An 18,031-nucleotide genomic window follows, 5' to 3' on the forward strand; every position below is an offset into this window, starting at 1 on the left:
ACTGCCTACACTGTCAGTTCATATCCCTGCCACTCTGCCTTGAATCCAGCTCTCTGCTAAATATGCCTGGGAAAGCAGCAAAGGACAACCCAAGTTCTTGGGCACTTGCCATCAACATGGGAGACCTGGATGGAGTTCCAGGTTCCTGCTAATTGATGGAGCAAAGACTGTTCTGGAGCAATAGCTTAAGAGGAAGAATGAGAGACTAATGCAAAGGTACAAGTAAGAAATGATGATAACCTGTACCAGGACCACAGTGATGGTAACAGGAAGAAGAATTTGGGATGTATTTTCAAGTAATAGAAGACAGGATTTGGTAAGGGATTAGAAACACAGTGTGAGAGAAAAGGAAGGACAAAGACGATCCCAAATTTTGGGCCTGACCATCTAGAAGACAGAATTGTTTGGGGGGAACTTTCAACCTGAATGCACTGGGAAAATCTAGTAAGATTATCAGATAATAACAATGGTTTATTAGAAGGTATTGGTTGTTAATTTAATTAAGACTACTAGCAAGGCCGGCACTGCGGCATAGTGGGTAAAGCCACCACCTACAGTGCCGGCATCCCATATGGGCACCAGTTCGAGTGTTGCCTGCTCCACTTCCGATCCAGCTCTCTGCTAAGGCCTGGGAAAGCTGTGGGCCCCTGCACCCACGTGGGAGACCCGGAGGAAGCTCCTGACTCCTGGCTTTGGATTGGCGCAGCTCCAGCCATTGCCGCCATTTGAGGAGTGAACCAGTGGATGGAAGATATCTCTCTCTGCCTCTGCCTCTCTGTAACTCTGTATTTCAAATAAATAAATAAATCTTAAAAAAAAAAAGACCACTAGCACTGTTGTGTTTTTCTTTAGCCATAATTGCCTGCTTAATTCAGGTGCAAAGTTGGTAAAGGGTCAAAATAGACTTGGTTTGACTTTTTCCATATGAATATGAAAGGAAAGATTATGAAGTTGATATATTTAAGAAAGTTACCATGATAGAAATGAATGCACACTGCCTGATAAGGGAAGTGAAAGCCCAATGGGAAGGATGATGGTAATAATGAAAACATGTAAGGTCAATGAATTTGAGATTGCAATCAGGTCAAACAATGTCACACTGTTAGTTAAAGAAATGATGGTCAAAGAAATGTAGATTCTTCAAATTTTTGTAATTATTGGTAACAAGGCTAAGAGTAATATTTCTTAATGGGTACATTTTTGGTATTTTGGACTGCAACAAACCAAATACATTTTTTCTTTTTGTTTTCATACTCTGGTGACTACTGAGCCTGTGACTAAAGTGTCTGTTCAAACAGATCAGTAATGCTTGCTTGTGAATTTCAAAAACTGACCTTGTAAAAGCCAGTTGAAATTGCAAAGTAATCTGGCCCTACCTGGTCAGCATGATCAGAGGTTTGAATTTATTGCAGTGGAATGCAAATAGGCACAAATAACTAAGGATGCAGTAAGCATGGGCTCTAGCCTGAGTGGGTTTCATTCTCATTAATAAAACCCTGGACTGTTTTAACACAATACTCTTCCTCTTACAGCTTTCAGCCAAATAACATTTTGTAGCTAAACAACTGTGCTGAATTCCCTGCTTTCCCTTCTTCATGATAAAGTGCAGTCATCAAGCCAAGATACCCTGTTATCAGATCCACAATAGCTTCAGCACCTATCTATTCCCAAATAGCAAATAGCCATGTCTTCATGCAGCCAACCTTTTGTACTCCTTAAAAGTCCCCAGGGCCAGTGCTGTGGCATAGTGGGTAAAGCTGGCATCCCAAATGGGTGCCAGTTTGAGACCTGGCTGCTCCACTTTTGATCCAGCTCTCTGCTACTGCTGGGAAAGAAGTAGAAGATGGTCCAAGTCCTTGGGCACCTGCACCCACATGGGAAGACCTGGAGGAAGCTCCTGGCTCCTGGCTCCTGGCTTTGGATTGGTGCAACTCTGGCTATTGCAGTCACTTGGGGAGTGAACCAGTGGATAGAAGATCTCTTTCTCTGTCTCTTCCTCTCCTCTCTCTGTGTAACTTTGACTTTCAAATAAATAAATAAATCTTTAAAGAAAAAAAAAGTCCCAAACTGCCCTTCTTAAGCAGGACTGTAGTACCTGAGACCTCAAAGTCTGCTATCTTCCTCATATACCAGTAGATGAAACTTTCTTTCCTTTATCCCTAAACATTGTCCTCATTATTATGATTTGGCACTGTTGACATAGAATGGACCTTCAGTAAAAGCAGAAAACAACTGTTTACTACGTGGGATTGTTATAATGCAGAATATTTAATATCCTTGGCTCCTGGGCACTAAATGTGAGAAGTATCTCCTAGTCAGTAATAAAACCAACAACACCTACATCCTCCAAATGCTCCCTATGATCAGTGGAACTGAAATCGGACAAGACCCCTAAAATCTCTACTGAAATGTGGTCCCTTAGAGTTCCCTAGAAATGCTATCCAGGGTGCCACATGTGCTACCAGAATTTGGAGTGCCATACGATTTCACCATGGGCTTATTACTAAATCCCCGATATTAATAAGCCCAAGAGGGTACTTGCCTAATATTTAGAAAATAATTCTAAATACCGGCACAGATAAATGAGGCAGCATGGTATGTTTTAAGCTTTTATTTAGTGAGAAAGATGTATAGGAGAGTGAGAGCTTTATTTAAGAGAGAGAGGTAAATAGGGGTTTATACTGAGCACCAGGAACCAGCCACGCCGAAGAGCATCTAGGCCTGTATCTGGGCCAGGAAGCCTAGAGCACATGGCCAGAAGGCTATGTGCCCTGGAGGCACAGGGCTACAGCAAGCCCCTCCTGGCAAGAGGCCAGGGAAGAAGAGAGGGGTGGGGCACACCATGTCCTGGCTTTTAACTTACTTCCAAAGTGGAGTGGTTAATTAACCTGATTGGCTGGTGGGCACCCAGGTGTGGCCAGCTAGGGGAATGAGGCCACACAGGGGCGTGGTGAAGGCGTGGCCTTCCAGCTCATACACCTACTTAGTTGAGAACCATAGATAAGGTATATGATGACTGGATTAGTAATTGGAATCGAAGATGCTGGAATTGGAAGTCTAGGGTATTGCGTGACTCACATGCATATATAAATCATAACAGAACTGTTTTGGAGAGAAAGACTATAATACTGGTGCTAAGTTGTATGACTACCACTGTACAAGGAAGTACAAAAGGATTTGGATGCGTGATTGTATGTTCCAATCTGCATTTGAAACCTAATGCATTCCAACAGAATTTCTAAACTGGAATGAATGATAATAGAAGAAGCTCAGGAACCACCCACATATACAATTCAAGTGTCATAAAAAAAGAGGTGCTTAAATGAGGTGGAACCAACCAGCACTTGGTAGCCTACATAATGAGCAGCACTGTTATTAAATAATATACATTGTACACATCATTTAAAATGCATTTGCTGGGGCCAGCATCGTGGTGTAGTGGATTAAGCTGCTGCCTGCAACACTGTCATCTCATATGGGTACGAGTTTGTGTCCTGGTTGCTCCACTTTCAATTCAACTCTCTGCTAATGTCCTGGAAAAGCAGCAAAAGATGGCCCAAGTACTTGGGCCCCTGCCATCCATATGAGAAACCCAGGAAAAGCTCCTGGCTCTTGGCTCCTGACTTTGGCCTGGCCCGGTCCTGGAAGTTGTGGCCATTAAGCATCAGATGGAACATCTCTGTCTCTCTGTCACTCTGACTTTCAAATAAATAAATAAATCCTTTTCAAAAGTGCATTTACTAGGATGAGTGTTTGGTACAGTAGATAATTTGCTACTTAGGATGCTTGCAACCCACACTGGAATGACTGGCTCAAGTCCAGGCTACCCCCCACCCAATCTAGATTCCTCCTTATGTATACTCTAGGAGTCAGAAGGTATTCTGGTTCTTGAGTTCCAGGTTCCTGGCTTTGGTCTGACTCAGTCCTTGCTGTTGCTAGCATCTGGAGAGTAAATCGGCATATAGATCTACGTCCATCTGTCTCTCTGTTTAAAATAAAATGAAAATAACTAAATAAGAATTTTTTAAATAATGGAAGCAAATAATAAATGAAATGCATTTCCACATTACAAAGTGCTGTTACTTTGTTGAAATATACATAATAGTACATGAATAATCCTCTTCTATTCTAAATGTACTTTAAATATTTATAGTAGAGCTTTCACCTAAGTTCATTAAAATATTTTACATTCCACTCATGTATCAAAGTAAATTTTCTGCTTTCATACAAGGGTACTTCAAAGAGTTTTTGGAAAAATGAAATTAAAAAATAAGTTTATTAGGGTTGACATTGTAGTATAGTAGGTTGAGCCTCCACTAGTGATGTGGGCATCCCATATCACAGTGCTGGTTTTGAGACCTGGCTACTCTTCAGATCCACCTTCCTGCTAATGTACCTAGGAAAGCAACAGAAGAAGATGGCCCAAGTACTTGGGCCACTGCTACCCATGTGGGAGACTAGGATGGAGCTCCTGGATCGATCCTGACTTCATTGTGTTCCAGACTTGGATACTGCAGCCATTTGAGGAGTGAATCCAAGATATCTCTCTCTTCCTCTCTCTCTGTTTCCCTCTCTCTCCTCTTTTTGCCCCTTGACTACCCTCTCCAAGTTGCCTTTTAAATAGATAAATAGATATTCTTAAAAACAGATATTTTTAAAAATATGCTTATTTTGGTGCAAAATATTTGAAATCCATGCACAGTTTTTTTTTATAATATGCATTTCCCATTAATTTTAGAAGGCTTCTCATATGCATGGATTTAAAAAAAAAATTTTACTTTTCTTCTATCCATTACAAAGTTGCCTTATCTTACAAGCTCAAAATCTGCTCAGTTCCTGCCTAAGCAACTTTAAAAGACTGCAAACCATAAAAAAAACTCCTTAAATAATCAATTGTTTAAAGCACTGTAAGTTTTAAAAAGTGCCAGTCCATTTGCATCAGTTGAATAATGCCCTTGGCTAATGCCTTATTTTCAAGATAAGTAAAAATACCATATGATACAAGGTAAAATTCCAATAAATGCTAACTGAATTTTTAGCAACTTCTATCAGTTTTCTTGCAATTTTTAGAATATCGTGGGCTGGTAATCATCTCAGTATCTGAGGACATTTTCAATATTAGAATACTTTCTTGAGTGTACATCTCAACTTACAGCTACACTATTTCCAATTTTAGTAATATAATTGATTGCAATCAGCCAATAATATTATTTGGGGAACAGCAAGCTATTCCACTTCAGTTTTATTAAATCTAATTTTCCTGTTTTTCATTTGGTTGTTTTTTGTGTTTGTTTTAGTTTTCCAGTTTTTACCAGTGAAGCTTTGTATTAGCTAGCTATGTACCATTTTGAGCTTCATAGATGTTATGGATTGATTAGACTTTTCTCAATAAGATTAGATTGTGAGGAAGCAGATAATTGTCTAATCAAATTCTCTGAGTCACCATTACCATCATGGTTTCTTGCCTTAATGTATTTTCTTAATAGCTTCTTAAACAGCTTTAGTGAGATAGAATTTGCATATTTAAAGCTCATCCACTTAAGGTAATGCATTTTTATTAAAAACTTTTTCTAAAACAGCTGTAATTTTCCTTTTCGTTATAAGATGGGATGAAACAGTTAATTCTAGTTGGATTGCATCACGGAAATATTAAAACTATTTAAAAATATTTATGAGAGTATATCAGGGCCAGTGTATTAACAATTATATATGTAAAAATAAAATGGTAATGCTCCACAAATGCTTTTACCAAAGAAGCAAGAAACTCATATGCTGAAAACATCTTACTAAATCTTATCAAAGCAAGTAGATACTGATGATGAAATCACTTAAGCTTCCAAGTAAATATTGTTCTTTGGCTGGTATTTATTTCATAGATAACAACAGAAACTAAAAATATTGAGAAGATGGTGCTTGGCATGTGACTCTCACATACAAACATATGAACAAGCCTGTATATCAGGGCCGAGTCAAACTGAGCAAATACTTCTAGAAATTTCCCCAGTGTGTTTTATTCAGTTATTAGGGGAATTCATAGCCTCAGCTCTGCCACATATATGCAGCCCAGATGCTCAAAACACTTGATTTCACCCTGGGGCAAAATTCCATATTCAAGACTAGATCTAGAACAGATGGCTACTGCACCTCTTCCATAATCTGGCTGTATCCTATGAATAAATGAAAAGACTAAAGGGAACGCAGATTCCGCAACAGGGCCAGAACAAACATTATTACTATTAATTCTACTAATAATATTTATTAAGTACTTTTGTGTACATGATATCCTAACACACTATGTATAGAATGAGTCCTGATATGCATAATGTTCTATGTAGGTACAGTGCTCATTTCTTAACAGTGCTCATTAAGGAATATGCAGAGCCCCGGATTTCATAGAGTTTTCCTTCTGAGCATGATTATGAGCATCATTCTTGAAGCATGTATGAAACTAATTCCTCAAGAATTTGATGAGTCCTATTATGTGCCAGTACTCTGAGGATAAGAAAGGACATGCCCCTGCCCACAAGTTAGTTATAATCTTACCTGAAAACAACACAAGTTAGTGTTAATTTATGTGGTACACACAAAAATGTTCAGGAAATAAATAAGAATCATACTACAATTACTACTACTACTAAGAGTTTATACATCGATAGCATTTCTGGTATAACAGGTACTGTTCTGAGCTTTAGCTATGACAAATTATTTAAATTCTAATCATATCTTTGTCCCATTATTACACCAGATAGGGAAAGGGAAACTAAAGCAGAGAGGATGAAGTCACATGTCTGAGATCACATACCTAGGAAGTGGCAGGGTTGGGCTCTATCCTCTTAACCATGGAGTTAAAGGAAGGATTCACGAACGAGTAAGGCACTCAGATAAATCTGAAAACTACAGCAAGTAGGGGGAGAGACTTTTAGATAACAAGGAGAACTTGAGTAAAGATAGAAATAAGTCCAATATGGATGAATGATGGGGAGCAGTAGGAAAGAAAATTAAGTTTGGGCAGAATAGCGTCTCATTACATAAGTCTTAACTCTTTAAACAGATAGTAGCTTAGACCTAACAGTAGGATTCAGGAAGTCATTGATAGTATGTTGCCTCAGATAAGTGTCTCCCAAGCACATCTGACTAGTTCCAGGGGCATATGTACTTGTACAAGGAAGAGTATGATGACCATTCCTAACATCCAGCTATCCAGTCTCTGCCAAGGTTTATGATTTGGGCATTGAGTTCATGGTGGTCCTTGATTAGAAAAATGTATCAGACAGCAGCAGTGGTGCCACCATCAACTACAAATTGGCCTTAAAACAAGAAAAAAAATGTCAAATGACCATTAGGAGTTGTGCATTTTTAAAAGGTGCTACTAAAGAACAAACTGATGCATAGTTTGTTATATAGATTCAAGTTTTAAAACTAAGGTTGTGTTTTTTAAATTTGTTACACACACTAATCACTTCATTAATTTGTTAAATGCAAATTACTGGCCTGGGATTTTGATTCAACAGATTTGGCATCCAATCGTACATATATAATCAAATTATTCTAATGCAGGTAATCTAAAATACTAAGCTAAAACAAAGTATAAAACTTCTGAAAGAGTACTAAATGTGGTTTGACTATATCCTTCTCTACTACATAATCTTTAAAATGTTATTCAAATTAAAAAGCCATGAAACCACAGAAATTCTGAATTCATCTATTAAGTCATCTACATCCTAAATCATTGTTAGTGAATAATATGAAGGACCAATACATATGTCATCCTTGAATCACTAGAGTTTAGATACCAACTCATCATTAAGTATTATCCATATCATTAGAGATAAATAAAATGTTTGGATTTTTGACATAAGATTTTTGCTAAAGTATTTTACGTGTAGAGATACATCCAATCTCATATCATGAAGGTCATGAAATCTCATGAAGTGTAGAGTAATCAGATATCTCAGTCATGAAAAAACTTTTTTCTTTTATAAAACTTCTGGTTCTCATTCATCCATATTCAAGGAATAATTTAGGAAAAACAATAATTGGCATTTTAAATAAATCTTATATCTTTCCTATTTAATATCCTGCCTAAAAACTAAACAAATAAAACGCTAAGCTTAATATAAAAAAAAACAAAGGTATATGAACCTAACAGTCATAAAAATAGTTTATGTAATCAGCAAGATAATGGCAATATTCAGTGATAGCATTCATTGTAAGTTAAATTGTGGGACTATTTAACAAGCATTTGGAAGAAAATGACATTTACTAAATGATATTTACTAAAATAAATGCTCCATAATCCTCTAGGGTCCTCATAGGCAAGCATTACTGGCTTAACTTCACACCAATGGAAACCTTCATTGATAGAGATAAAATGTTTTATTTCATGTAATTTGTAGATTTTTTAAAAAAATTTTTTGACAGGCAGAGTGGACAGTGAGAGAGAGACAGAGAGAAAGGTCTTCCTTTGCTATTGGTTCACCCTCCAATGGCCGCCGCAGCCAGCACGCTGCGGCCAACGCACCGTGCTGATCCGAAGGCAAGAGCCAGGTGCTTCTCCTGGTCTCCCATGGGGTGCAGGGCCCAAGCGCTTGGGGTGCAGGGCCCAAGGACTTGGGCCATCCTCCACTGCACTCCCTGGCCACAGCAGAGAGCTGGCCTGGAAGAGGGGCAACTGGGACAGAATCTGGCGCCCCGACCGGGACTAGAACCCGGTGTGCCGGCACCACAAGGTGGAGGATTAGCCTATTGAGCCACTGTGCCGGCCATTGTAGATATTTTTAAAATGAGTACAGTCCCAAGATATCTATGAGTCCCAAAGAAACAAAAGCAAAGGATTTCCTCTAAATAGGGTACTACTAACCATGGCATAAAATGTTACAGGTTCCCATTTCTAGGGGAACGAAGAATATCGCATTTATAGATGAGATCCAGTAATTTGCATACCTACTGAACCTATAAACCCAGAAATGCTAGTACTTATAAATAAGAAAAATACCCATGGAGATTTAGAAATATTCTACTGTATGTTTAGCACTGTACATTCTCTATTAGGAGCCTAAGAGATGCAAACTACTGACCCATCTATAGAGAGAAACCAAAAAAACCAACTGATTTGAGAATACCAACATGTCAACAGATATACAATACTACACTTTTAATTTAACACAAATTGTTATGGGAGGGTCTAAATGAAGGGGTAAAATGACAAGGGCATTGCTTGGGAAGGAACACAATAAGTGGTGATGAAATTTTATTCTGTAAGAGGACATTGTTTTTATAAAGATCTATAGATTGAAAATATTTTCTTATATGTACAGCAGTATCTATTGTTTGATACACTGGTTTTTAACAATGCATGCCATCTGAAGCTAAAAGTCATGCAAGGAGCTTAATCTCATCTGGTGGGGACAGGGGAAGAACATCGCAGTATCTGGAGAAAGGTTACTTTGCCACTACAGTTAATCTATTTTGGCTCTTCCTTTAAAGGGTCAAAAAACTACCATGAAAATTTCACATTCCCCATGCATATTTCATGTGCTTAGTTACTGATAGTTTCTGCAAGACTACTCTTTGCAAGGCACTATGGCACATGTTGTAGAAGTGGAGATTCATAAAACATCATCTTTGCCCTTAAGGAACTCACCTTGGTCTATCTCTTGGCAAGATTTGTTTACTGGCCATAAAACAAAGAACAAAAGGCACTAAATAGAGCTGAAAACAACTCACAGTGGGGTTAATATGGCCAGATTCCCAGCCTTCAGGGCTGGTGCCTCTGAATCCAGAGCCTCTCCTCAGAGGAATACTGCCTGACTGCAGGGGCCAGAAACACAGCCCAGAAGTCCTTAAATTCCTTCCAAAGATTTTCAAACAAGCTACCTGTTTTAGCACCATATCTTCTCTTCCTCCTTCATTCTCAACTTTGGTGGTTCCTTGTGCAGCCAATTCCTAAGCCTTTCTATTTTTCTTCAGCTTTTGGAATAATTTCTAGATGGTCTACACCTGCAGGCACTTAATGCTTATCTACTCTTTGTTCAGCTAGGTCATTTACCATCCTCTGTTCATCCCTGTCCTGATAAGTCTGTGGACTGAAATTCAGATGTCTCCTAGCATCACAGAACATGAAATAAGTTTCTGCTTGTTTTGTTCTTGCATGGATGATTTTCTTTCCATTCAAAAATTCGGGGCTTGGGGGACAAGTGGAGTGGAGCAGTGTTGTGGTACAGCAGGTTAGGCTGCTGCTTATAATACCAGCATCCCATATTGGAGTGCTGGTTTGAGTCCTGGCTGGCCCACTTCTGAGCCAGGTCCCTGCTAATGCACCTGGAAAGACAGCACGTACTTGGGCCTCTGCTACCCATGTGGGAGGCTCCTGGCTTTGGCCTGGCCCTTATAGTCCTTAAGAGTTAAGCAGTTGATGAAAGTTCACTTGCTCGCTCGCACTCTCTCTCCCATGCTCCCTCCCTACTTCTCTCTCTCTCTGTGAAACTATCAAATAAATAAATTTTAAAACTAATCACTTAATTAATTTTTACTTTATTTGAAAGCCAGAGAGACAAAGATTGAGAGACAGAGATCTTCCAGTTGCTGATTCACGCCTCAAATGCCTGCAACTGACAGGGCTGGGCCAGGATGAAGCCAGGAGCCCAGAACTCAAATCAGGTCATTGCTTGGATGATATTCAAAATGTGAACACAACAGAAATGATTTAATTCCCTCATCGTCAACCTGTCTTGATTATTTTATTGTTTTAATTTCATACCTGAAATAAATTTAAGACCATTATGAAAGATATTAACAGAATAGAAAATTTTAAATTTAATCTATAAAAACAAGTCTTTGGCAGGGAAATTTTCAGCAATGTGACGAGTAAGAAAAGATTCTTTGTGGGTCAGGAAATCAGAAAGAAACGTTAAAGTAGGCCCCAAATCCTCTGCAAGAGGCCACTGCTTATGCTGTTTGAAGTAAACTATGAGACAGTAAACCACAGTTTTGTCCATACCTTTACAAATATCCTGAACTCTTCCACTGTCTCATTGGCTATCAGTAGTTTCTTCTGTGCCCCTTCGAGGACCTGCTCACTTTGCAGTGCTAATCCTTGAAGTTGCTTAGATGCTGCTGTTTCAATTTCTGCCATTGCAGTCTCAGTCTCATTTATTTTTGATGCTAGGATAGTAAGCTTGAGTTCCTGAAAAGATCAGTAATGATTAAATAAAAATATTTCATAAACAGATTTGCAAGAGTTAGTTTTGCATGTCAGACAAGGACAGAGTTTATTACTCTATTCTATATTCACTTTTACTTTGATAAATTAATGAATTTTAAATTTTCTTTAATACAAAATTATCTTTAATGTTAATCAAATTCTCAATATTTCATGTAGAAACACAAATGCTTTTTCAATTATGTGAAATGCTTAAGTGGCTCAGAAGTTTAGGGGAGGAAAAAATGACAACATTCTTTTTTTTTTTTTTTTTTTTTTTTGACAGGCAGAGTGGACAGTGAGAGACAGACAGAAAGGTCTTCCTTTGCTGTTGGTTCACCTTCACCGCGCTGATCCGAAGCCAGGAGCCAGGTGTTTCTCCTGGTCTCTCATGCAGGTGCAGGACCCAAGGACTTGGGCCATCCTCCACTGCACTCCTGGGCCACAGCAGAGAGCTGGACTGGAAGAGGGGCAACTGGGACAGAATCCGGTGCCCCGACCGGGACTAGAACCCGGGGTGCTGGTGCCGCAGGCGGAGGATTAGCCTATTGAGCTGCGGTGCCAGCTAAAAATGACAACATTCTAAATGAGGAAGATATCATTAAATTCTATTTCTAAGTTGAAATGTCCTAAAAACATACCTTTTTTTCTAGTTCCTCTTTAGTCCTCTGGTACATCTGTTCATACTGTGATTTTTCTTTTACAGCAACATTAAGTCTTTGCTTTAGTGAATCAATTGATATCTTCTTGTTGGAACATTCTTCAGTTAATGTCTTTACCTACAATAAAAGCACAAAGGTAATTTTTAGTGGTAAAGGTATAACAGTAGTGTACTATATTTTTCAAAAGAAAATGAATCAGAGAATGCATGAGTCTAATTTTATTTATTTTCTCATGTACAGAATCAATATTCAAATATATATTTGCAGATCTAATATTATAAATGAAATTTAAATCTTTAAATCAGCAAAAAATAAAAAAAACACCCCAAACTTGCACAAAAATGTATGAATACTTGTAACAGAGTAACAAATAATAACACTTTTTCAGTTTACTGTCACTAAAGATATAAATGATTACTTATACAATGATTCTAAAGCTATATCTGAAATGACTATTGTGGAAAAAAAATGTGCAAAGTTTAAAGCATAACCTTGGGAAAAATTGTAATTTATGTGCATATATGAAAGAGAAAGAAAATCCATACGCATTTGTCATATTTATGTAAAAGTTTCTCTCTTAAATCCATTTGCATTAATAGATACTTAAATTTTCATCTTCAACACGAAAGTAAGGGAGATGTTCTCGCACGAGCAGGTAACATTTAGTGAATGCCAAGGCACAAGCTGTTTTATGAGTTGCACAAAAAGCACTTTTTTTTTTTTTTTTTTGGACAGGCAGAGTGGACAGTGAGAGAGAGAGAGAGAGAGAGAAAACAACACTTTTCTAGTTTGGGGGTCATACAACGTTTTAAAATGCAATACCTTAAATAAAAATAAATAAATAAAATACAACATCCTTCCAATGTATATTCAATTAAATATACACAAGTAAAACATGTAATTTTGAAAAAACTTCTGATAGCAATTTTTTATTCAGAAATATAAGCTTGACTTTGTTATGACTATAGAAAAAGTAAAATATTGAATGAAATATATTTGTATACCCCAGAAATATGAAAGATTTTAAAAATTAAACTTTATTGTCTCTTCATCAGGTAGTCACAAACAGTAACAGAATGTCTAGATCTACTCTGTGTGTGAGATAGTCTTGAATTTTAAAAAGAATCACGTATTTTCAGAGAATAATAAAATTTACAACTATAAATATGCAGGATGCATTTTCTATGAATTTATTAGTATTGAACATTGAGTTAAGAAAGTAAATACAAGGGGAGATGATTTTTAGTATGTGAACATAAAAACTGATACCTTTTTTTCAAGATTTTCTAACATTTCATTAAAACTCTCATTACTTTCTGAATTTACTTTCTGTCGAAATTTCAAGTCTTCTATCAAATGTCTTTTCATAGTTATATCCCTCTCCATTCGAGACATCCTTGAAAGGAAAAAAGATATTTTATCATGAGTATAGAAAGATATTTCAACAGTGGTTATATCTTACATACATCCAGTGTTATACTTACTGATAGTTTTTAAATGACTTCTGATATTAATGAAATTGTAAGTTGGTAAAATAAATTGTACTTGACAACTTTTTGCTCTATTAATATTTTTGAAATTTATCATCTAATTGTGACTTGCTTATTACAAATAAAGAGTCCTGTAAAAGTTCATCAAAAATTTGTATTATGAAAAAACTGTGCATAGATTTCAAAGGATTTCTGGATCAAAACTAAATTTTAACTCTATTTTTCCAAGGAACTCTTTTAAATACCATTGTATGTGTATTTAAAAAAAAGATGAACTGGTAAATAAAATTTATGAAAATTCAGAATCAATTATACTTAAATTACATTATTGCATTGCATAGAAAAATCATTTTTAGGCATAATCAAAAAACAAATAATGGTAAGAAACAAGGCTATATTTCAATAAACAAATGCAAAATCCTGGGATATGTAAAGAAACTAAAATTAAGAATAGTATCTTCCAGTTCAGTATCATTTGAATTTATATATTAGTTTAGCTTAAGTTGACAAATTATTGCTAACTATAAGATGTTGCTACCAATACTATAACAGAGATCTTCAAAAAGTAAGTGGAAAACACATATCATGAAAAAGCTATGCAAATGAATTTCAAGAATTTTTACATCAAAATAAACATTTTAATTCTATTTTTGAAGTACCTTCATAATATGAAAGACAATAGTTAACATTTATTGAGTTATTATTATGTGTCAGCAACAGTTAATATAAGTATTTTGTATGAATGTACTCATTTTTTCTCATAAGAACCTTGTAAATTAATCTATTACACCAAAGCATAGAACTAGTCATTGAAGTATCCAGGATCAAAAAGGGTTATTCTGGAGATCTCACTACTAAACAATAAGTAAGACAGCCTCATAGTCTATAATTTCAGGATATTCTGTTATTAAAAACTAACCAAGCTTTTTGTATAATAGTTTTATCAATTACTTTTAATGTGGTATATAGGTATGTATATTAGATATATTATCTTAATTTTTTTTTTTTTTGGACAGGCAGAGTGGACAGTAGAGGGAGACAGAGAGAAAGGTCTTCCTTTTTGCCACTGGTTCACCCTCCAATGGCCGCCGTGGTAGGCGCGCTGTGGCTGGCGCACCGCGCTGTTCCAATGGCAGGAGCCAGGTGCTTCTCCTGGTCTCCCATGGGGTGCAGGGCCCAAGGACTTGGGCCATCCTCCACTGCACTCCCTGGCCACAGCAGAGAGCTGGCCTGGAAGAGGGGCAACCGGGACAGGATCGGTGCCCTGACCGGGACTAGAACCCAGTGTGCCGGCGCCGCAAGGCGGAGGATTAGCCTACTGAGCTGCGGCGCCGGCCTATCTTAAATTTCAATGATGACTGGAATCCTATCTAAACTTGCTACTGCTTCTTAGTTCTATTATAGCTATAGAAGATATAGAAAGCAATTTTCTTTCAATATGAAAGAGCATTTAAAACTCTCTTTTTATTAATAAGAATAAGAAAAGTACTTATTAACAAACACCAAAATGTACAAACTTTCAAAGCCTTTAATTATTTTAACCACAAATAAAATATTCCTTTTTTCACCTTATAGTTACAAGTTTAGGCACTAAACTCAACAAAAGTGTCACTCTATATACAATATTTTCGGTCAAATTATGGACATATATGAAAGCTTTTTGTTTTAGTCTTAAGGACATTAATTTATATTTGTTCAAAATATTAAAAGAGAAATCTAACTTTAAATATTTCTGCCCTAATTTAAAAATAGTAACTAGCCTGACACTAATCATATGTAATACTCCTTAAATAGTCATCTTTTGTAGGTTTAAACATGAACTAAGGAAGGAAAACTTCATTGTTAAAAAATGTTAATATTGTTCCTTGGGGCACAGCATTTAATTGAGTTGAACACCACTAGGTGGCACCAAATACAGCAGATAAAAATATAAAGATCGTACTTTTCATGTATTTCCTTTATGTGTTCTTCTTTCGCTAAGAGTTCAAATTTCAGAGACTTCACATTTGATGACTGCTTAGTGAGTTCATTAGTTGCATTCTAGATTAAAAATAAATAAATTTTAACATACTTTTTCAACCTTGGACTAATGTAACATAAAATAATTTATACCTTTCTTAAAAAGAGTAATGAATTCACAATAATTACAGTGAATAATAATGACAGTTTTACATTTTTAAATGTTTAATTTTATATACTCTAACATAAATAATATAGTCATACTAAAATTTTTTATATAACATACCAAACTGCAGAGGGACAAAATCAAGTAACAACTATAGGGTACACACTCAATTTATAGGAAATATGAATTGTTCTAGTAGAAAGTAAATATGTAAATAATTAAGAGTTGTAATGGTTTTATAAGACCATTTAAAATGAATGTTAGATACACTAACAAACTGTAATAGATTAGATATGGTCACACATGACAAGGAATCCATTTCCCATCCTTTGAATAAAGCCTGGCTTGTGATTTGCTTTGATCAAAAGAAATGTGGCAGAAATGACACTGTGCAAATTCCAGATTCTGAGTCTTAAAGCCTCGTGGCTTCTTCCTTTGACTCTTGGAATGCCGTATTAGGATCGGTTTGCATGGAAGGTAACTGAAAGGCCCTACAGAAGAGAATGGAGGTAGACCAGGCAACAGTCAGCAGATCAATTGCCAGAGCTGTCAATGGGCTATCTTGGACCTTCCAGCCAGGTGGATCAATCTTTGATTTAGAAGGAACCCAGATGACACCAGCAAAAGAACTACCTAACCAATTCACTGAAGCATAAGAAATACTAAACTGTTGTTGTTTTAAACCAAAATGTTTTGGAACAATTCCTTAGACAATGACATAACTGATAGAGAATCTTACGAATACTAAATACTTCTTCACTTGAACTTATTAATAAAACTACCTATTATTAAGCATTTACACATAATTCTGTGGTTGGATACTGTTTAACTGTGTCTCCTAACAGGTGCATGTGCTGGTGGCTTGGTCTCCAGGGTGGTGGCACTGAGAGGTAGGAGAACCTGTAAGGGGTAGGGCCTCCTGGATGCTCTCAGTGACTGAGGATGCTGCCTGCAGAACAGAATACTATTCTCCTGGCATGAGTTCTTATGAGAGTCAGTTGTTACAAAGCCTGACCCTGACCCCTGGATCTCTCTGCCTCCCTATCTGGTGATGCAATTGCTTGTCTCCACAAGAGCTCCCACCATTGACAACCGCCATGATGTGATACAGCCAAGAGGGAGGGGCCTTTGCGTTTCTAGAGCTGAGGTTATGCCAGTGCCATGCATGGTAAATGCCAAAACTGTGAGCTAAGTGGACCTCTTTTCCTTCACATGTAGCCTGCCTCAGGTATTTTATTGTAATAATGCAAAACTGACTCATAAACATAATTATTATTTGTTCAAAGCAGAATAGGTTTGCAGTATTTGTTGCCTACACAGGAGCCAGTGGTAGTCACTAGAGGGTGAAGAGACCTAAGTTTCAAATTAGACTCAAATTCCTATTAAATATGTAATCTGAGATACTGCTTAGTCTTTTTGGTGTTTTAGCTTTTCCACTCAAAGTTAATGTTGGTGTACTAACATGAATACCTTTGTTATGTTTAAAAACTATTAAACTAATATGAACAGGAAGAAACATGCTAGCTTAAAAATATTTAGAGTAGTTAGCTAATCTTTCTAAACTATAGTAAGTTATTTCTATTAGAACTACTTTTGGTTTGGATGTTTGCCTTGTTCCAAAAATTATTTGTATTTGAAAAGATAAAATCACTATTCACACAAGGAAAAGATAAATCAGAATAGTCAGGCCAGCTTTAAATATAACATTGGTATAATCAGTAAGAAAAAAATTGAAATGATCTTGAATTCTATATGAAATATGATAATTATTTCTAAAAACTACAAATTGCCTCAATTTGACAACTGTTCTGAATGTTGTAAGTTGTGATCAACTGTGTGTGTATTGCAATCTAAATATCCACCACTTTTGCATGTTTGCAGTGCAGTATAGTGTCTTATTTCTAGCATTGCCAGAAGAAGATATTCCTCATTAGCCAATTTACCAACTAACTGAAGTTTCAATTCTTTTGGAATTACTATTCATTTAGAAAAATGGCCCTGTACAATTTTGATAAGGTAATTTTGATACATCAATATGAAGGTACTTCAAAAAGTTGATAGAAAATGAAATGAAAAGCTAAGTTTATTTTGGTGCAAAAAACTTTGAAATCCACATAAATGAGAGAAAGCCAAAAAGTTCATGGAAAATGTACATTATGAAAAAGTTACACATGAATTTAGAAAATTTATAATAAGCATAATTTAATTCCATTTTTATCAACTTTTTGAAACACCCTCATACAGTGATATTTTGTTATAAATATTATTGCTGTATTATATATCATCTATTCCATGATCACTATCCCATAATATAGTGATGCTTTAGGTACAATTGTGATATAAACATATATTTATCCCTATTGTAGTTGGCCCTAGATTGTTTTTTCTTTCCAATTTTGTAATTCCTTCTTTTGTTTTGGTTTCTGTTAATCTATTTGTTGCAATTTTTTTTGCTTCTGTCAATAACCCTGTCTAAAAAACAATTACCTTGCCTTAATTGGTGCATATTTCTAATATGCTGTTTTTAAGATGTTTTCTGCTGAGACATAAAATA

At 36.3% G+C, this 18,031-nt stretch overlaps 1 protein-coding gene across 9 annotated transcripts in view; it reads right to left on the reverse strand.

Moving 5' to 3' along the window:
- Positions 1-18,031, reverse strand: part of LOC133771829 (endophilin-A1) — a 717,118-nt gene that overhangs the window by 329,090 nt on the left and 369,997 nt on the right. For all 9 annotated transcript variants that reach the window (XM_062208166.1, XM_062208164.1, XM_062208168.1 and 6 more), the window contains 4 exons: positions 15,295-15,392; positions 13,132-13,258; positions 11,842-11,979; positions 11,000-11,185 (listed from right to left, as the gene is read on the reverse strand). In XM_062208166.1, coding sequence (XP_062064150.1) covers positions 11,000-11,185; positions 11,842-11,979; positions 13,132-13,258; positions 15,295-15,392 — 549 coding nt within the window. The remainder of the gene's footprint in view (positions 1-10,999; positions 11,186-11,841; positions 11,980-13,131; positions 13,259-15,294; positions 15,393-18,031) is intronic.

This window comes from Lepus europaeus, chromosome 12, assembly GCF_033115175.1.
Source record: "Lepus europaeus isolate LE1 chromosome 12, mLepTim1.pri, whole genome shotgun sequence".
Taxonomy (NCBI): Eukaryota; Metazoa; Chordata; class Mammalia; order Lagomorpha; family Leporidae; genus Lepus; species Lepus europaeus.